At 43.9% G+C, this 20,955-nt stretch overlaps 1 protein-coding gene and 2 long non-coding RNA genes across 6 annotated transcripts in view; 1 reads left to right on the top strand and 2 right to left on the bottom strand.

Moving 5' to 3' along the window:
• Window positions 1–991: 991 nt before the first annotated feature.
• On the bottom strand, window positions 992–10,094 carry MESD (mesoderm development LRP chaperone). Its single transcript, XM_073304090.2, has 3 exons — window positions 9,752–10,094; window positions 4,015–4,247; window positions 992–1,385 (listed from the first exon to the last, which is right to left on the bottom strand). Exons 1-3 carry the CDS (start codon window positions 9,920–9,922, stop codon window positions 1,121–1,123), a joined length of 669 nt encoding a protein of 222 aa, XP_073160191.1. The 5' UTR covers window positions 9,923–10,094; the 3' UTR covers window positions 992–1,120.
• Window positions 9,992–19,062, top strand: LOC140895013 (uncharacterized). Its single transcript, XR_012154035.2, has 3 exons — window positions 9,992–10,303; window positions 12,625–12,738; window positions 13,492–19,062. It is a non-coding gene; the product is annotated as an uncharacterized LOC140895013 (long non-coding RNA).
• The window catches only part of LOC140895011 (uncharacterized), a 104,289-nt gene continuing 93,811 nt past the window's right edge, over window positions 10,478–20,955 (bottom strand). For all 4 annotated transcript variants that reach the window (XR_012154033.2, XR_012154028.2, XR_012154029.2 and 1 more), the window contains one exon: window positions 10,478–10,635. This is a non-coding gene — a long non-coding RNA (uncharacterized LOC140895011). The remainder of the gene's footprint in view (window positions 10,636–20,955) is intronic.

Here is a 20,955-nt window from a genome sequence, read left to right as displayed (position 1 = left end):
GCTCCCCCTAACTCATTTTAATGGGAGCTGTTAGCATGTAACTGACAGAATGGTCAGGGCCTAGATGGCTAGTAGTACACCAATTTTCCTCAGCACTGCAATTAATACTTAGAGAGAGAGTTATAAAAGCTCTCAAACCAATAAAAAACAAATTCAGAGTTAAGGCTGCTTCTCTTTTAACTTACTTGTCTTTCACTCTGCAAGAACTCTGCTTGCTGAAACAAAAACTGGCAGTTTATACACCAAGGCCCAGATGCCCAAACGTATTTAGGCATCTAGCTCCCACTGAATTCAATGGCAGTTAGGCACCTAAATATGTTTGGGGATTGGCCAAAGGCCTGATTCTTCTTTCACTTAGACCATTTTCAGACTGGCATTGTAACTCCATTGATGCCCATAGGGTTATGCCTCATTTACGCAGATCCAGATGACCAGAGAATCGGGTCCTGAGAATCTCCTTGCTTTTGCCGATTCAGAGTACAAACAAAACAATTATATATTATGCATCCAGGCACCTGTTTCAATGCCAGCTGGGGTACTTTGAGGGTATACTCTGCCTGAAATCAGAGTACAATTCATTAAAATCATAGCAAATATTACTCACTGAGCAGAGTCTGTATAATGGTTGCCAGGAACATAGTGTGCCAGTTCAGTCTACTACCTAGCAGTGAATCATTGACATAACTGACTTACCTAGCCACAATGGCCAACTACTACTAAATATGAACTTTGGTGCACTGTAAGGATCGCAAGTCTTTTTCCTTTCTCATTATATGAGCAAAGTCCATAAAATTGGATGCATTGGTACCTATTATAACCTTAAACCAACTGAGTAAAACATAAAAATGTTGCAATCTAAAGTAGGCAATCCCAAGACAGTAAACGTTAACTTTGCTGTTACTAAGTAAATGCCCAACATTAATAAGTAAATTGGTGCATTTATACATACAGTCTCTTAAACCCAGTAATCCTTCCTCTTCTTATTCCCACCCCTGCCCCCCTAAAGAGCCAGAAATTGTACAGGTAAGGCTGCAAAACTTAGAGACAGTTAGTTTCCTCTGTGAACAGCATAGAAGTGTTGATTTTCTATTTACTATATTCAGTATGCTTAATTTATGTGTCATAGATCTTCTCTTTGTTTGGTAGCTCGGTTGTCTTCTTTGAGGGGTTTTGATTTCTTGTCTGCATTTTTTTTCTTGTTAGTTTTCTCTGGTTTGGTTTTATTTTTTACTTTTTCACTTTCTTCTGCTCCTTTCCCAGGATACACTTGACCTTCTAGAGTTACATCTGCACACCTCTCCTGATTTACCAGAAAGTCTTTGATCTCCCACGCATAGCTCCCATCACGTAGCATATAGATGGCACGATTTGAGCCAACAATAAACCTAGATGAAAAAATACTGTCAATTAGCATTAGGTCTTTGAAGTGCTAAAAACATGATGTTTCATTTAGAGCAATTCCGAGAGTAGGGTGCACTTAGTAGCATTAAGTGGTACATCTGCTTTTTTAAAAAAAAGCAGATAGTGCTCAACCTAAATACACACCATGGCAGCAAGTACAATTTCTTATTAGTCTCTCCAAGAAATTTGCTGTTATACAGCTACGGCTATTAGCTACACATAAAAGTGTTGATATCTTATAATTAAGCCTGCGAGTTTGTCACAGAGGTCACGGATTCTGTGACTTTCCATGACCTCCATGACTTCTGCAGCGGCCAGTGTGCCTGGCTCAGGGGCGGCTCAGGAAGCTCCTGTGCCAGTCGCATCAACCGCTGCTGGTGCAGTCTGGCCACCATGTGCCCAGCAGCAGAGTTTGGGTGTGGGATGGGGCAGGAGGTTGGGGCATGGGATGGGGTGAGGCAGATTCTGGGCAGCGCTTACCTGGGGGCTCCCCAGAAGTGGTGACATCCCCTTTGCTCAGCTGCTAGGTGGAGGCATGGCCAGGCAGCTTTGCGGGCTGCCTCTGCTCAGAGCGCTGGCTTTGCAGCTCTCATTAGCAGGGAACCATGGCCAATGGGATCTTCGAGGCCAGTGCCTGCAGGCTGAGGCAGCAGACAGAGCTTCCTGGCCCCCCTGCTTAAGACACAGCTGAGCGGGGGGGGGGGGGGGGGGGGGAGGAGGTGGTGTCGCCGCCTCCAGGGAGCCCCCCAGGTAAGCACCGCCCAGAGCCCGGCTCACCCCGTCCTGGGCCCCAACCCCCTGCCCCCTCCCACATCCAAACTGAGTCTGCTGCCACTGATGCTGGGAGGGAGGTGGGGAGAGGCGTGGAGGCAGGTAGGCAAATGCACCCCCGCGAGTTTTAGTCATGGGTATTTTTAGTAAAAGTCAGAGACTGGTCACGGGCCATGAATTTTTGTTTACTGCCCGTGACTTTTACTAAAAATATCTGTGACTAAAACATAGCCTTACTTATAATAAATACTCATTAATATGTATAAAACAAAGCAAAGAGGAAAGTGAAGAATATAAGCTCAAAAACTAAGTAAGAACCAGGACATTAAATTATCTAATGTTTGTGGCTGTATTGAGACTTGGTGCCTTCAAGGAAACCACAGAAAGACACATTTGCCTATGTTTCAAAAATGTGGTTGATGAATACTTAAGAATATATGAAAAATATTACAAAATTCCATTAAGTAGCTCATAAATAAACTGCCAACATGCATTAAATTCTTTCACATAAAAAGAAATAAACAGTATTCCATTACTGGTTGTAAGATCAATATAACAACAGAACTTTGTCTGCCTCCTCATCAGCACAGACAATCTATCATCCTTCTATTTCAAAAAGATCTCTGAACGTTTATTTTTAGTAAAAGGAATTAAAAGCTTAGTGGTGACACAGACTTCCAGGTGCAATGCTTTCCCATCAAGCACATAAACAATTACAATTAAAAAGACATATAGCTGGATTGAGTTAGAGAAAGGCTAGGCCATACAGACACTATGACTAAGGGCTGGTCTACACTATACAGTTAGGTCGACATATGGCAGCTTATGTCAACCTAATTATGTCAACGTCTACATTACAGCCTTCCTCCCACTGATGAAAGTGCCCTACCACGCCAATATAATAACTCTACCTCCATGAGAGGTGTAAGGGTTAGTTGGTATAGTTAGGGCAACACAGTGTCTGTGTAAACGCTGCGTCCCTTACACTGGCTGTCTTGTCAATTTCACAGCAGGCAAAAGAAACCCCCTGCTCCCTGCAGAGCTGGGCGGCTGGACCCTGCCCCCGGCTGAGAGCCAGGGCAAGAAGCCCAGGTGGCTCCCTGCCTGCTCCTGGCACTACTGGCAGGAAGCTACCAGCGGAGCTGAGAGACTGGGTTCTCAGGTCCCCACACTGCCCCTCTTAGGTTGGTGGAAGCGCTGCTGGTGAGGATGCACACCACTGACCCAAAGAGGGTAGTGTGGACATGCACCACCACAGAGATTACTTCGGTGGCTGTAAGTCGACCTCATAAAGGTTGACTCATGTTTATAGTCTAGAGCAGGGATCGGCAACGTTTGGCCCGCGGCCCGGCAGGGTAAGCCCCCCGGCAGGCCGGGTCGGTTTTCCTGCTGCGTCCGCAGGTTCAGCTGATCGCAGCGCCCATTGGTCACGGTTCACCGTGTCAGGCCAATGGGGGCTGTGGGAAGCAGCGCAGGCTGAGGGATGTGCTGGCCGTGATTTCCCACAGCTCCCACTGGCCTGCAGCGGCGAACCGCAGCCAGTGGGAGCTGTGATCGGCCAAACCTGCAGATGCGGCAAGTAAACAAACCAGCCCGGCCCGCCAGGGTAACGCAGGACAAACGTTGCCAATCCCTGGTCTACACATACCCTAAGTCTTAAAAAGCTTTGTATAACCGACCACATTACTACCAAGGAGGCTTGAAGGAAGGTTAAAAAGGTATAAACAGTGATTTAGGAGAGCAAAGGGACTGAGAGAAACAGAACAGCTTTGAAGAACACCCTGAGAAAGAAACATCAGGGTCCTGTCAAAGCAATACAGAACTTTGAAGACAATTGTTTACCTTTGTACATCATAGTTTGCATTGAAGAGACTGCCCTGCCACAGGCTGGTAATTTCCTCAGTCTCCTTTTCAGTGGGATTTCCTGACACTGTGACAAACATCATAAGAGTCTTCCCTTTTTTGGTCATTTTCAGGATACTTTCAGGCTTGCTTGGATCAATTTCGGAGAAGTCTATTGGTGCTGATGGCCTTTTGTGTTCAGGAAGATCTCCCTCTTCTATGTCATCATCTTTCTGTTTTGAAACAAACAGATTTTAATTACACATTAAACTTAAGATGCCACCTCGATATAAACTCCAACCTATTGCAAAACTATTCTTTTGATATTTGTCACTGTTTAGCTTAGAGAATTATTAGAGGCTGCTTGTGATAAAGAGAACGTTGGGATTGATTTAATGATGAGGATTCCAAAATAAAGACAAATATAGCAAATTGCATCTCCTGAACTCTTTACTGGGAGACTGCTCCAACTCTTAAGTTGTATTTACTGACCTTCTGTGAATCCTTCCCTTCCCTCCCCATCACCTTATATATGCCACATGCTTAGGGAAGAATTCTGCCCTTATTCACACCCCTGAAGTCCCACTGACTTCAATAGGGATACAAGGGTAAAAAACTACACACAAAATTTGACCCATTCATTGCATACTACATAAGAAATGTAATTTAATTGGCACCAAGACAGTTACGTCATCCACATGCTCTATATACTCATTTATGCAAGACACAAAGAAGCAATAAACACTTCAATGCATCTTGTATACTTTGTGGAAAAAACAAAGGCAGTGTTGCAATGTACGTGTACACACCCACCCACCCACCCTCTTAAGCGTTAGTAGCTTTTTTTTTTTTTTTTTTTTTAATTTAGGTCTCCTGTACATTTACCTTCATTTCTACACCATGCCCTATACCATCTTATGTATCAGGTATTATCCTCTGACCACAAGATGGAGACAGGAAAAGACAATGCAATGTATCTTCCCCTTTAAAGAGGCTGGTTTGGATGAATGAGTGCAGCTGTCTTCCTGTCTGGAACAAGTGGAGTTTGCTTTTATACTGATTGACCTAAGTTTTTAAATTGAATCTCTATCACAATGTTGTTCTCCAGTCTTTTACTTTGGGGAATTAGAGTGTCACTTCTTAAATAGGTATTTAAGCTTTTCCTTCTTCAGTGCTTGCAAACTAGTTTTGATTGAACTTTTGTGAGTTGTGTATACAAAGCATGGCAGGAGGGAGGAGAGAATAGTTGCCTAATGAATTGAGCTCAGAAATTCTAACTGTGTTCCCAGCTCTGCTACTGATTTATTGTGTGGCCTTGAGTAAATCATTTATGGTGGATTTTTCACAAGCAACTAAGTGATTTAATACCACAAACCCCATGGGAAAAAACAAAAAACCACACTTCTGAAAATCCCATCTTTATTCTCTCTGTCTTAGTCCCCATTCCTGCAAATTGGGAATAGCACTTTTTGGGGATGCTGAGAAAAGCCATGTTTGTAAAGTATTGTGAAAGCATAAAGCATATTACTGAGAAATAATTTTTAGGAAACAGAAAAGCAATTCTCAGTACAATTTTAAAATTAGCTTAAGCCCCACAAATGTAGCTTATTTTGTACTTGTGAAAAGGGGAGCTAGGAATACAAAGTTTCAGCTAACCCTTATACATTACATAAACTGGCTAACACATGCCTGTTAATATCCATTAGCTGAATGGCTGTGAACATTTATTCATGTTCTCAAAGTAGTATTGCTTTGGTTTGAGTAAGTGTAACCTTCCATCAAAAGGAGTGATTGACAGCTTCTCCACATGGCACTTCAGCACTTGAAGACCTCTCAGAAAGCTTTATAAGAGATACATATTGTGAAGTCCAAAACTACTAACTGAAAGCAAGACAAATAAGTGATTTTCAAGTTTAAAATGAATACGTACGTCTGCCAGGCAAGTATGAACATGAAGTTTCACAAACAAAGTACTAAATGGATTAAATGATACACATACATTTCTTCTTTATCTGTTTTCTCCTCACATACCCCTTCCTAAAATGAACTCTCTCTATTATTGATTTCCACATACTGTATTGTATATATTTCTATTACAGAATTAGCCAAAGAAACTACGATGATTTATGAATTTAGCTCTGAGCCAAGTCTGGGGAATGCCGAAGTTTAAAATTAGTGCAAGAATAAATGGTTTTAAAGAATACAGGTTTTAGCCATGGAAAGAATTCTGCCGCAGATTTTGGCTCCACTTCTAGCTCTCTTACGCTCTTCAGGCTATACAAAGTAGAAGGAAAGCAACCGTGGAGGGGCTGTTAGAGATTACCCTGACATTTTGGAACCCTTGGGTGGCATAAAGAAGATGTAGTGTGCTCTATGCTACTTGCCCCCCCCCCAGTATAATGGGAAAGGCCTGAGCACAATGCGTGCTGGCCAATCACTACCCTCTTTAACTCCCCCTGGAGCCATTAAAAGCATAAATTAAAAACCCTTAAACTCCTTTAACTGTTACATGTCTGGTTCAGTCCCATGTGCTCGCAGGTTTGAGACAGGCATAAAGGGGGCTTAGTGGTAAATTTGCCTTCCTCATCTGTGTCAAGAATGAGTTCAGAACAGTTGAAGATTATGCCCTGTGTATATAAAAAGATATATGGTAGATTATTTTAGGATGAATGCAAACTTTATTTAATAATCAGGAATTAATCCTCAACATCCCGGTGAGACCGGCAAATATTCTCATTATACAAGTGGGAAAGCTGGGGGTGGGAGGGCCGTAAAATAACTTGTCCAAAGCCACCCAGTAAGTTAGGAGGAGTCAGGAAGTATTAAAATTCAAATCCTGGCTCAGCTAACACCACAACCATTCTTCCATATGGTCTCATTTTTATCAATCACATTCTCTGTTATAACGCTCCTTTTCTTCCCTGCCCTTTATCTGCCACTTCCAGTTTCCTCATCCCACACATTTACAACTACTTCAAATTTCCCTTCCGACACCCAGAAGGTTGGGGGAGGGGGTGACAAAGGCAGGGGGACATGAAGAGGAGGAGGAGAGTGCACATATAGCCCTCTTACAAACTCTTCAGCCTCGCAAGGCCTGTGTGCTCTTTTGGCAGCCCCCTGGGAAGGCAGGGTGTGACTCCCACTTTCCAATCCTTGCTGTTGGTTACCATAGAGATAGGAAACACTAAAAAAATAAGGACAGGTTTCAGAGTAACAGCCGTGTTAGTCTGTATTCGCAAAAAGAAAAGGAGTACTTGTGGCACCTTAGAGACAAATTGGTTAGTCTCTAAGGTGCCACAAGTACTCCTTTTCTTTTTAAAAAAATAAGGCTGTTCACAAGGAACTATATTAGCTAGTCATGATTACCATCATTTTAAACCAAGGGTTAAATCATGTTTTAACATCATTTTAGTTAAAACATTAGGTTACATAATTTCTAATGCAGTGCTTTTTTCCTGTAGACAACGCCTTAGTGCCAGTTCATAGAACGAGAAGTCTAGAAGCTGTTCAACAAAAATACTCAATTCAGCAGAATCAGCTGGCTTTTCTCCTCTCTGCAAAAATCTCCTGTGTGAAAGGCACATGCAAAAACCAGTTCCCACACTTTGACTTGGAACCCTGTGTAACTGGGTACAGATAAAAGTGATATATTTTCACCTCTGCTGTTTTCAAAAACTGAACAAAACATTCTGGATAAGAACCATAGGGGAAGGAATGGAATCAGAAGGCTCTGTGGCATTTGGGAGAGGCAAATAGAAAAGACAGCAGATGGGGAGGAAAGAAATAGAAGAGTGTGTAGCAACAGAAGGGTCCATGGAGAGACAGGGAACAGGCAATAAAGGAAAGTTAACAGAACATAAGAACCATCTGACCTAGTATGGCCAATGATCCATCTAGCCCAGTATCCTTTCTTCCTATAGTGGCCGATGTCAGATTCTTCAGAGGGAATGAACAGAACCGGCAATTACTGAAACCGGCAATTATTAAGTGATCCATCCCATTATCTGGCAGTCATCATTTTGTATGTATAGCTGGGATTATGTTTTCTAGCGTGCATTACTTTGCATTTAACAGCATTGAATTTTATCTACCGTTTTGTTGCCCAAACCACCAAGTTTTGTAAGAGCTGCAGTCAGCTTTGTAACTCGCTGCAGTCAGCTTTGGTCTTAACCCTAACCCTAAGTAATCTGTTTTGAGTAATTTTGTATCATCCCCAAACTTTGCCACCTCACTGTTTACCCCATTTTCCAGATCTCGTATGAATATGTTTGAACAGCAATAGCCCCAGAACAGATCCTTGGAAGACACTGCTATTCACCTCTCTCCATTGTGAAAAATCACCATATACTCCTTCCCATTGTTTCCTTTTAGCCAGTTACTGATCCATCCCTCTTAGCCCATAACGGCTTAGTTTGCTTAAGAGCCCTTGGTGAGGGACCTTGTCAAAGACTTTCTGAAAGTCCAAGTACACTATATCCACTGGATCCTCTCAGAGTGACTCTTCCCCAACTAACTGTGTTCATCTGTGTGTCTGATAATTCTATCCTTTAGTATAATTTCAATCAATTTGCCTGGTACTGAAGTTAGGCTTACCAGCCTGTAATTGCCAGGAACACCTCAGAAGCCTTTTTTAAAAAAACTGGCTTTTACCAGCTGACTGATGGATAGCTAATGTAACAGGCTAATTTAAGCAATAGGTTACATACCACACTTAGTAGTTCTGCAATTTCATATTTGAGTTCCTTCAGAACTCTTGAGTGAATATCTTCTGGTCCCGGTGACTTATTACTGTTTAATAAATAAAGTTATTAACATGTATGAGTTGTACATGTCTGCAAGATTGGGGCCTCAAATAGGAACCAGTTTGAAAGTCAGTCTAGTTGGGAAGAGACAGTGGAGAACAAAGTGGGCAACGATTAGTTGAACTGAGTGATATGTGGTACCTTAATTTGTGCTCTTAACCACAACTACCTAGCAGAAGTCATTTATCTGTTCATTCAATCTCACAAAATAACAATCTACTTGCTCACTAGCGTTGACCACAGCAGAGCTCTCAAGCGGGGAGGGAATCAAGTACCGGCCATAGTGAAGTGGACAGGGCTCAAACTGCTCACTCCCAGGGTTACTTGTACTCAGCCCAAACTGTAACTGGGGGTTTCAGGAAGATGAGGGAAGGGGGGTCAAGGGTGACTAGGGTCCTACCTATTCCATCAATACCCCCCCTCCACCCTTTTAACGCAACTACCTGATGGAGGTGGAACATGTCACAGCGGGGCCGAACCCCTTGATCGGCAGGGGAACCCCGACGCCACTAGCACAGTTCGCCCCCCCCCCCGCTTGCCAGGGGAACCCCGGCCCGTTCTCCCCCGCCCAGCGGCGGGAACTGGCCATCGCGCTCCCCGCCCAGGCGGACACCGGCTCCAACAGCGGCTTTGCGGGAAGGGCGCCGCCGCCCGTTGGGGCAGGACAGCGCCCTCCCATCGGTCGCGCCCGAGCTGCGCGGCGCCCCGGGGCGCGGGCGGGCAGCGAACAGCGATGGCGGGGGGAGGATCCGAGAGGCCGGAGGCGGCCGAGGGGCCAGCGGGGACACACGTCAGTTGGTGCTAAGCGGTGGGGGGCGGGGAAGCTGAGCGGGGACGTGGACACAGGGGGAGCGGTGAGGGACTGAGGGGAGCTCAGTGACGGGGGCACCATGTGGCCTGAGCGGGGCGCCGCGGGTCCCCGGCCCAGCCCGTACCTCCCACTGCTCCAGCAGCCGCGCCATGTCCGCATCGTTATAATCCCGAATGTCCTTCTTCTTCTTGGCGGGCTGGGCCCGCCGCTTCCCCTCCGGCTCGCCGGCCCCGGCGGCCGCGACCAACAACAGCACCACCAGGCCCAGGCGGGCCCAGCTCGCGGCCGCCGCCATCTTCTCCGCGCTCCGCGGGGAGGAGGTGCCTCCTCCGCGTCCCGCCTCCGGGGGCGGGGGCAACAGGGGCCCGGCCTGAGATCCTGGAGCGGGAGGCGGCGGCCGGAGATGGCGGTGGGGCAGCAGCTGCCCCCGGCCTGCGTGGAAGCCCGAGGGAGCTGGAGCAGCGGCTGGCCGATGGTCAGGGATGGGAAACCCGAGGCAGGAGGGCCGCCCGCCCGCCCTTATCAGGAAGGGGTCACGCCTCCATTCCCAGCCGGGCGTGACACTGGGGGCCAGCCTCTGCACGCGTAGGCCCAGCTCAAGCGCTCCTGGAGGCCGAGGGACTGCCTGGGCGTAACCCAGGGCGGAATTTGGCCCGGTCGCTGTAAGACACCCAAGGTTTGAAAAGACCGTTCAAAAAGTGATGTAAACGTTTAACGTCTTTGAGAGGTTGCTCACCGCTCTCCTTCCCTTCAGTAGGGTGAACGGCTGCCCCAAATGTTCAAAAATCATGAGTCAAGCTTGAGATTGGCTTTAAAATCATGAGACTATGTAAAAATAATAGCTGTAGTGTTTTTATTTGCTATCTGCTTTTTGAGCCTTTTAGACGCACGGGGGGGGGGTGTCACATTTGAAAGCTTTCTCCACAGCCACAAGGGCGAGAAATGTACTGTTTCCTTAAGAGCCAAGGCTGACATCATCACATATCCACTTGACTCCAGGAGCTGGAGCTTTAAAGAAAACAATAATTATCATGAGACTCAGGACAAAAGCATGAGAGTTAGCAATACTGCAGATGTGTTTAGTCTGTGCTGTAAGGATTGGCTCCCAATGTTGGAGAGCTTCTGGAACTCGTCCCAGAGATCTCATGCATTTATAGCAGAAGACTTGCTTTAACTGACATGTAGTCTCTGCAGGTTGAAACAGTAATCGATGGAGGGGCCATAGCTTCTAAGGCAGCTTGGAGAGGGCCAGCACTGCTTTCAGGACCTTGGCAGGTGGACTGGAGTCCATATGACAGGAAGGGCAGCTGGATAGAGGATGTGTCTGAGTGTATGCCCAGAAGTCCAGAGTTTAAGGAAGTGACTGGCCTCTATTCCAGAGCCAGCAAATCTAAGAACCCATGGGATCCAAGGCTTGGGTCTGGTACAGCTGCCTTGGTCTGCCAAGGTGTGCTCAGCTAGGGCTGTAAAAACCATATAATATGTGATCATTTTCTTACGTTTTTACTACAAATGTGCAGAAGAAACAGGAAGCTGTTAAACCATAAGCCTATTCCTGTAGTTTGTTAAATGAACAGTAACCAAAGCAGTGTTTTAATTAGCTGCCATTTCACAAAGCTGTTCCACAAATTATTAATTTACATATTTGTTCAAGGATTTGGCACTGTATCTAATATCTGGTCTGGTATATCAGGTTGCCATAGTTAATGTTGCTTTTATTAAAGATGATTCTGGTAACATTCTTATTGCTGGAAGATGTTTACATTTACTGAAAACATTCACATTTACAGACTAAATATTCAAAGTTTAGAAAGCTGGATCTCTGTCTCTGTTTTTGGTGTATGTAAATAAAAAATACAGTCCACTAAGTTTCTAATTTGAAATATTGTCTCTACTAACACATTCTTTCTCTTAAAACCAAAAAAACCCTCTTTACTTTGTCTTCTGTTGCTCCTATTCCACATACAAGTTCTGCTTGCCTTACTCTCACTTTACCTAAATATAACTATTTGTATGAGTCAGGTGAGTAGGTACTTCTGAATATCCTATAGTGCACAATATTATGCATTCCTTCTAAATGTACTAAAACTTTTGTATGTTGTATTCTACATTTCAGGGAAAGGAATGTTTCTTATACAAGGCTGGGATCTTACAACTGGCTCCGTGTGGGCAGAACCCCACTCAAATCAATCATGGCTTGCATGGAGCCATTTGCAGGATCAGGGCCTTAGCAAGGGAATGTTTCTGAGCTTTATGGTTCTTCCTACCCCAGTGATACTCATGGAAAACAAGAATAATGCAATCCTAAATATATACCATAGAAGATTGATGTGCATGTAAATAATTGATTAACTTCTAACTTCATTTATTTTTACTCAGGGATAAGTTTTTTTATTTAGTGAATTGGTTATGTTCAGCAAATCACATGGATTTACAAAGAGCACCTTTAAAAATTAGGCACACTTTAAAATCTAAAAACATTCACATTACTTGAAAAGGCTTTTTAAAAACTTTCACTTACAGTCAAGTTGCCTATGCATTTTCTCTGCAGATCACAGCAAAAAGTAAGGCATTCCATCTCCCCAACTGAAGATTCAGTGGTCTATCCAATGGCTTAGAGAGCTGTTCAGATGCAGTCGTACCAGACAACGTGTGCAACAGGTTATCTTTACAGTTAGTGTAAAGCTATGGTAGAAAGTTACTAGGACTGTAAATCTACGCCCTCTTGTTAATGTAAAACAAAATTATCTACTGTGGGCTGGTCAGGAAGTGGACCTTTGAGAGAAGTCAGGATGTTCTTAAATTTATCCCTTAAGAATCCCAAATTGGGTTTTTCTTTTTACTTGATTTAAATTGGTATCTATATTTTTAACTCTCAAATTATTTCCCATGTGCAAAATGTGTTGCGTATACCATGTTCCTTTGGAACTCGAAGATTAAAGAACCTGGTTTTTGGCTGAAGAAAGACTCTCTGTTTTTCTGTTTCCTAAATATTAGAAGGAGGAAGAGGCGGCAGCTGGAGGACATGCTACTGGAGGTCCAGCTATGCTGCAAGCCAGGACCTGTTTTAGACTCCACCACAGTCCAGTCAGTCCTGGCAGTCAAGCACAGGTGAGTTTGATGCAGGGGAAGGAAGCTCGAGCTAGGTGTATACGAGTAGTTCCCATTACAATGATGGTGTCCCCAACTTAATAGGACGCAACTATCGACATTTGATTAATTTGTACTAGAAAAGATAGCAGTACAACAGAGAGAGGTAGAGTTGTTATCTGCTTCTATTTCCCTGTAGATTTAGGCGAGTGGGGAGAGATGTGGAGCACTTTGTTTATGTACACAAGGATGCCCCTTGAATCCTGAGAGAGCTTGATGAAACTTTCATGTTCTCTGCAATCCTTTCACAAAGGTTCCTAGGGATGGCAGCCTTATTTTTTCCTCTGTGGTAGGATGCTCTCCCACGCCAGTCAGTGATAACTTCGGAAGGCACCATTGCAATAAACAGGCTAGCAGAATATGAGTCTGGGTGGCTTCGGGATGCCAGCAGCAGCTGTGCTCTCCATGCCTTTGTTACCCTCAGAAGTGAGATATCAGCTAAAATCACCACTGCTGGTGGAAAATGGTGCCAGTATTCAATGCCATTGCCCTATACTCATAGTATTATGCAGCTGAACAATTCCTTCCTCATTTCCCTTATCCCTGGCGGGCCATACTTACCGTCGCTGGTGTTGTGAGTGGTGTCATGCAAAGCGTCCATAGGCATGTATGGTTAAAACTTTAGGGGACCAAGGGAAGGGAGTTCTGAATCTTAACTTTCACTTTCCATTGTGACTATACTGACAATGATACCTCTCTGTGTTTTATCTGTAGCTGCTGCTGTAGTGGCCTTGAGGGGTTCCCCCTCCACACCTCCTGGAATGCCTGAGCCAGATAAGGAGGAGAAAGAAGAGGTCTTGAGATGACACGTTGAGCAAGATCCTACAAGCTGGTGCTTCATCAGATCACGAGCAGAGGGCCTGGAGGATGAATATTGCAGACTATATGGAGAAGGAAAGAGTGGACATGAGAGAGGCCCAGGAGTTCCAACAGGAAAAGGAGAGGGAGATTCGGCAGGACATAATGGGGTTTTTCCAGCAGCAAACACAGATGCTGCAGACTCTTGTGGACCTACAGGTTCAACAATCATGGGCTCGCCCCCCCCTTTGCAATCCCTGGATAACTCAATTTTAGCACCTCCCTACATCCCCCTCAGTATTCCATGTGGCATCAGGGGTTGCATCCCTCTCACTCCATACTGGGAGACAGTTAGGACAACCACAGCTTCACACACGTTGACCGGTGAGAGCCATGGTTGCTATAGGGGTGTCCCCAAAATGGATGTTTCCCCTTGTTAAGTTCTGTTCCATGTGCTGCAGAATGCCTGGTGGTACTGAAAGCAACCATTTACGGGTTATTGTACAGTATGACAACTCATAGGATCAGTGACAGTGTAATAATCATAAATGTACAGTGAGCACCACAAAATGAATAGGTGCATTGACCGTGTTATATTCATAGATGCACACCAAGCGCCACACAATTGCTAATAGCCCTCAAAACTGCAGGGCCAGGTAGATCACAGCCCACCATAACACATTACTGTGACTGGCTCTTAAAGTGCTTCTTCAAAGCCTCCCTGAGCCCTATAGCTTTGCATTGAGCTTTTCTAATGCCCTTGTGTCAGGCTGTTTGAACTCAGCATATAGCTGCTTCACCTGCGCCCTTCTCCCCTTTGCTTCACAAGATACTGTGCAGGACACAACTGGTAGCTATAACCATTGGGATATTTTTTTCACTGATATCCAGTCTTAGGAGTAAACAGTGCCAGTATCCTTTCATTCTACCAAAAGTACATTCAACTGTCATTCTGCCCCTGCTGAGCTGGTCATTGAATCTTTCTTTGGTGCTGTCGTGGCAAGTATATGGCTTTATGAGCCAGGGAAGCAAGGGTAGACTGAGTTCACCAGGATCACCATTATTTCAACATTGCCAATGGTAATACACCGGTTGGAAAAGGAAGTCCTGGCTTGCAGCTTTCTGAACAGTTCTGTGTTCTTAAAGATGCAAGTATCATGCACCTTCCCTGACCAGCCATTACTGATGTCACTGAAGCATCACTGGTGATACACCAATGCTTGCATAATCATAGAAAAGTAGCACTTTTTGTTGACATACTCTGAGGCAAGTTGGTCCAGTGCCAGAATAGGAATACACGTGCTGCCTGTTGCTCCACTGCAGTTCAGGAAACACGTTGCTGCAACTCCATTCACTATGTCCTGCATTGCCAAGAGTCACACTGCTGCATAACAAGAGACTTTTAATGGCCCCCACAATGGATTTTCCACTTCCAGAATGTTTTCCCACTGACCAGAATCAATGCAAAGTTACAAGTTTCCACAGTGCAGTCACCACTCAATTCTCTATTGTCAATGCAGCTCTCATTCTGGTGTCCCTGAACTGGAGGGCTGGGGTGAGATCCAGGAACCTTGGCCTTGTAAGTTGTACATCTGAAAGTTTTGCAGCTACTGCTTGTCGGCCAAAACCTGCATTACAATGCAACCCCATCAGTCAGTGCTTGTTTCTGAGGGACAGAAGCGGCACGCCAACATGCTACCAACAACCTTGAATTGGTTTTCACTATGTTCCATAACAATGCTGGAGGATCATGCGTCCTGTGTTTGCAATGTTCACGAGCTTCTGTCAGAGATGGTGGACAACAAGCAGGGTTACATGGATGTGTGAGATTTTTTTTTTAAATGATTGGATATGGATGATATTATGGGATGGAGAAAGATGCTTGCTGGGAAGTTAACCTCTAGCTCCCAGTCCCCCCTGCACGTTTCTGCCCCACCATGAATTGCCAAAACATCCTAAAAGACAATGTGTTGAACATAGACGAGTTGCACACTGGGATACCTACCCATGGTGCATCAACAAAAGCGCTCCTGGTGAGTATGCACACCATCAACACGGGGAGCCAAGTATACATGCACACAAGCAATAAACTAACTGTGGTTGCTTTATGCCCATATAACTTGCAGCAGCAAAAGTTTGTAGTCTAGCCATGACCTCAGTATCACTTCAGGAGCCTTGAATCCATTTCACTCATGAAGTGAGAATACACACTAAGTAGATTGGTTAAGTTTAGAGAACAGATATGTTGTTTGCCACAGCTAGCCAGAGCCCAGATATAGGCTCAAGCTGCAAAATTCAGGACTGAATCCAAACTTCTTCAAAGTTAGGGTTGGTTGGGATCTAGCTCGTAGTCTGAGCCAGCCATGAAGCTCTGATTCAGCCACTGATTTCTCCAAAATTCAGGGCTATACTGATCTGGAGTTTAGACTTGGCCATATCTTTACAATTAACCATACACATACATACACAGTAATGTATTTTATGTATATAATGACACTATGAATTAACTGCATCCTGACTGACTAAGCCAAGCTTTTGGGGGAAGTGCTGTGCCAGCTTTGTTGCTGGAATACATTGATTTCACCAGTTGGCACAAATTCCATAGATATAAATTCTGTCCAAGTGCTGCATTATTCAATCAGCTCCAGCAGGGCTAGACATTGTTATCTTTCATCTCTGCAATGCTGTAGAATATCCATGTTAATGTTAGTCTCATTGTAAAATTTGCTTTTATTTCAACTGCAAATTTTCACGGATTATACCTACATATTGATCACGTAGATTCTGATTATCATGTTAGGAAAGAATTAGGGGAAATGAATGTTGGATGAGGCTCATGCATCTCCCCTAGGGACTCCAGTTGTAGTCTAATTTCCCATTCCAAGTTAAATTAATTTTAGAGTCTCAGTTTGGTTTTAGGTTATTTACAGCCCAGTTCTGGCACCCTTTCTCAGAGTAAGTAGTACCTTACTTTGCAAGGAGTCCCATTGATTTTTAGTAGGACTACTTGCAGAGTAAATTACTACTAAATAGGAGTTAAGGTGCCAGAATGAGGTACCTCTAATTATTAGCAGCTCTCCTTACAGAACACACACAAAGTGGGGAGATTGTAGGATTGGGGAATTTCTGCAATGATAACATGAAAAACATCTAATTAAAGCAAGCTGATGGTATATATTAAAAAAAACAAAAACCTTTCAGAGCTGTACAGCTGCAGGACACAACCCATTTACCAAAAGAGCAATCCAGGAAGGGTGGGCCTCTGCACATTTTGTAGCAAACACTTTGATCTTAACAAAAACAGACCTAAGGGTTTTAAGGGAAGGTCTGGGATTCCTATTTATGCTGGACCATTCTTACCAATCTGGTATTCACAACTGTATAAAGTGCTTTGGAATTTCAAACCAGTCTGTGTCTACAAGCATGCTAGATTGTGTCTGGCCCTGTTTGGGTGTGCAAAAAGAAGAGAGAGGCCACAAGGAACCACTTTGCCCTCTGCCTACCCCTAGGTGCTAGCCTCATGAAATGGCTTATAGGGAGGGAAGATGGAAACATGAGGTGGAGGTCATTAGAGCTCTCAGATTGGGCCAGCATAGAAAATGTATGCTGCAGCCTTCCAAAGAGTGGCAGAGCAGTTTTAGAGCTACATTTTCTTTTTAATTAAATGATTTTCTTTTCTCTGTTGCTGTGTGAAAGACCCACACTAAGAGTAGGGGGAAACTGACTATATATGGGAAACAGTGAAAACAACTTTCCACAAAGTTGTGTCACATAAAGAGCACAAAATGAAAAAGTTTTTTTTTCTTCCGATCTCTTTCAGTTTAAAGTAATCTTAGATGTCATGTGCAGCAACAGGAGCTAAACATATTTCAAACATAACTGATGTTTAAGGTGCTGGTATTTTTCTTTAATTGTATTTTTCTCATGTCACAAATAGAACTTTTGATTATACAGCGTGAAACTAAAGTTGCTCAAAATGTGAAAAATCAGGTCTTTTTTTTTTTTTAAAGAACACTGCTACTATGCTAAAAACTAAAGACATCCAATTATTTTAGAATATGAAAAATCAAACTTGTGCAAAGATATAACATTTATGTTATTTGTATTTTGCTGACTGTCACAGTTACCAGTTTAACTGGGTCCCTGACTCCTGGTGTCTCTGAGTGCACCCCCAATCCAGGTCTCAGGACTTGGGCCATCATATCTCATGGGATGAAATCATGGGATTCTCCTGCTCTCAAACCAGGCTTTGGGTTGCAATCCCTGGTGTATCAACCATGATTACTTCAGCAGATCTGACTTGGGCTTTGACCCTGCCATTGTGTTCCCTCAGGCTCAGGGAGCAAGGACAGTTGTAACCAGTGACCAGACAGCTTTCTTAAAGTATTATTTATTTAGAATCAAAGTATGTAAAAGAAAACAGATCTTAAAAACAAGAAAGTAGTCTACACACTTGCCTGTGTTTCCCTAAGGCTTACCATTTCCTGGATCTAGGAAGATCCAATTTCTTTCAGACCGCTCTGCAGACCCTCTCTCTGTGTCAGTTAGCCTGTCCTTCTGAGAATTCTCTCTCTCTCTCACGCACACACACACATGCTCCTGTCTTCTTCTGAAAAGGGCTTTTTAACTGTTTAATGTCATTTTAATCTCTACTTCCCAGCCTGGCAAAACAGCTGTATAATTTCAATCTGGATCCCAGTGCCATTGTCTTGTAATTGCCACCTCAAGTGTTTTGTCAGAGGTTACTTATCTGGGGAGCCATTGTGTTGCCTTCCTATTTCTTCTTCCCACAGGCCCCTATTAAACTATCTGAGTGCCTTCATTCAGGAAAATTTTATAATCTATACCCAATTTATAATACCCTCCCCTCACTGACCAGGGAACAATTTATCAAATTGTTATATCTCAATATTCTTAGATTATTAAATAGCATCTCCAAATCTGTTACATTGGAAAATCAATCTTTCTTTCACATTTCTATAAAGCAATAAAAAAGTTCAAGTTTCTGCAATACGGAAGTCCAAGGTGATCTAGAGAAATTAACTTTATAACATGATAGAAAGACTCAGGAAACAAAACTCCACCCAGCTAGTTAAAGCTTTTCATTTTTGTTGTTGTATTAAGCACAAGGAAAGGGAAGCATGAAAGTGGCCAAAGAGAAGAGCTCACACAAGTGAGTCAGCCTCCCACACACTGCTAATCCATATTAAAAAGCATTTTTAATCCCTTCCAGTGTAGCTATGCAAGCAATTATTAGCCTTGAGAGTCGTTTGAGCTTTGTACGCGCTCAGTGGAATCTCTCAAGCGCTGCCACCTGACTTCCATGTCTGATAATCAAGCTAGGAAGCACAAAATAGGAGGTATGACATCTTTGTTGACCAGTTTGTCAGACGGACTATTAAAAATGTCCTAGAGTTACTCTTTGAACGCTGCAGCTGTGGAGCCCAGCAGATCTGCAGAGGCTCTCTTTGGAAGAGAGGTGCAGAGATCTTTCTAAAGAGCCCATACAGACACTATCGAGTCATTTAAAAGTTTAATCTTAAACAAGGTAGATACATCTACTGGATCCTAAAAATGTAAGGAGCAGATCTTTAGCTAGTGTAAATTGGTGTAGCCCCACTTAAGTCACTGGAGCTAATCCTATTAATACCTACTGAGAATCTGTCTTAAAATAAGACATTGTTTAAACTCAAATTATGACGTCCCCCAAAACTGCTATGATAACCAGCATTGTCACTATGAAGAGAGGGTGCATAGAGGGGTGAAGAACTGCCATATTCTGGACCCACCCAAAACACAGTGTCCACGTTTCCCCACCAGCTCTGAGGCAACACTTTCTTTGTTCAGAACGGTGTGCATCCTGCTAACATCACTCTCAGATAAAAATGATCAGGTGAGTCAAAAAGGCCAATAGGGCATTTTCAGTCAACTGCTGAAAATCTGAGCAAACAAATCTGTTGCAAGATCAATCGAAATCTCTGTCTACAAATGCTTGCGCTCTATCTGGCGTGTGGTGCAGAATGTATGGTGCTTACAGAGGCACTGATGCAGCACATCCATGGGAAGAACTCAGTAGCAGATGCCTCAAGAGATTTATGCATGTCCTAGTATAGAAATTAGAGGAGACACTAAACAAATACTCCCAGCTCTATGATTAGCAATAGATCAAATCAGATCATGGTCATACACGATCATTAGGTCATGGTCATACATTTCAATTGCAGAGGAGCAGAACATCAACTGTCACTGGGGAGGAAAAATACACTGTAAAGGACAGATGGTAATTTGGAGACAGTATCAACAACACATTGAAGGGCAACATTTGCTATTTTTGCTCATCACCAATCCTGAGGCTAGTGAACAATGGTCCAGTCTTCTGGGGCAACTTAGAGAAGCCTAAAGGTTGTCTGCTTTAAATTGTGTGGGTTTCTAATGGCCCCATGGGACATTCCAGCAGCTAGGAATCATCGGGATTATAAAGATCAGCCATGTCCCTTGTGCTGGCAGCTGGGAGGAAAGGTGATATAGGAGATGGTACAGAGATTCTACCCAACCCAAGGATCTGTCTGCTTTGGCCCAGGAGGAATGGCACAAAGCAGACTTAATATAATGGAGAAGACCTAATAGGTCATCTACTAGTTCTTTCTGCCAGTGCAGAGACTAAACAGCTTCCAAGATGACCTTTCAAAGCCTTCTTCAAACTTGGCCATCCTCAACAATTAACTAAGTTCATATTTAAATAATAGGTGCCCATCTTGGTACATAAAATATATGGTTTTCCTTTAAGAGTATGGCTGGAAATATTTGAAAATATAAACTAATTCAGAACCTGGCCATTGATTCTTATTCTTCAGACTATTTTGAAATCAATTTTATAGAGCAGGGGTGGCCAAACTGTGGCTCCCAAGCCACATGCAGCTCTTTTAAAGTGTGAATCTTGTAGTCCCGCATGCCCCCCAACCCCCATTCTCCACCTACTAGACTGGGGCGGGGGAGGGCACTAAGAACCTCTGCCTTGCAGCAGCGTGGTGAGATAGGGGCTGCTCAGCGGGGAGGGGAGGTCTCAGGGCTTCAGCCCCACAGGGCTGAAACCCCGAGCCCCGGCAAGCGCCTCCTGAGGTCCTGAAGCCCCGACTCCTGGCAGGTGTGCCCTGACTCTCAAACTTCTCAAGATTGTTGTATGTGGCTTGACAGGTCAGTAAGTTTGGCCACCCATTATAGAGCTTTTCAAAAAGCAGTAACTGGCAGTTGGTAAAAACTGCTGGGTCGAGAATGCAGATGTTACAGCATGGGCCTGATTTGCCTCTAAACCAAGGATACACCACTCTGGCAGTATAAATGTAAAGGACTTCAGTCTAAATGACAATCAGGCCCTATGTA

This window comes from Lepidochelys kempii, chromosome 10, assembly GCF_965140285.1.
Source record: "Lepidochelys kempii isolate rLepKem1 chromosome 10, rLepKem1.hap1, whole genome shotgun sequence".
Classification (NCBI taxonomy): domain Eukaryota; kingdom Metazoa; phylum Chordata; order Testudines; family Cheloniidae; genus Lepidochelys; species Lepidochelys kempii.
The sequence above is the reverse complement of the archived record's forward strand: the minus strand, read 5'-3'. Positions and strand labels throughout refer to the sequence as shown.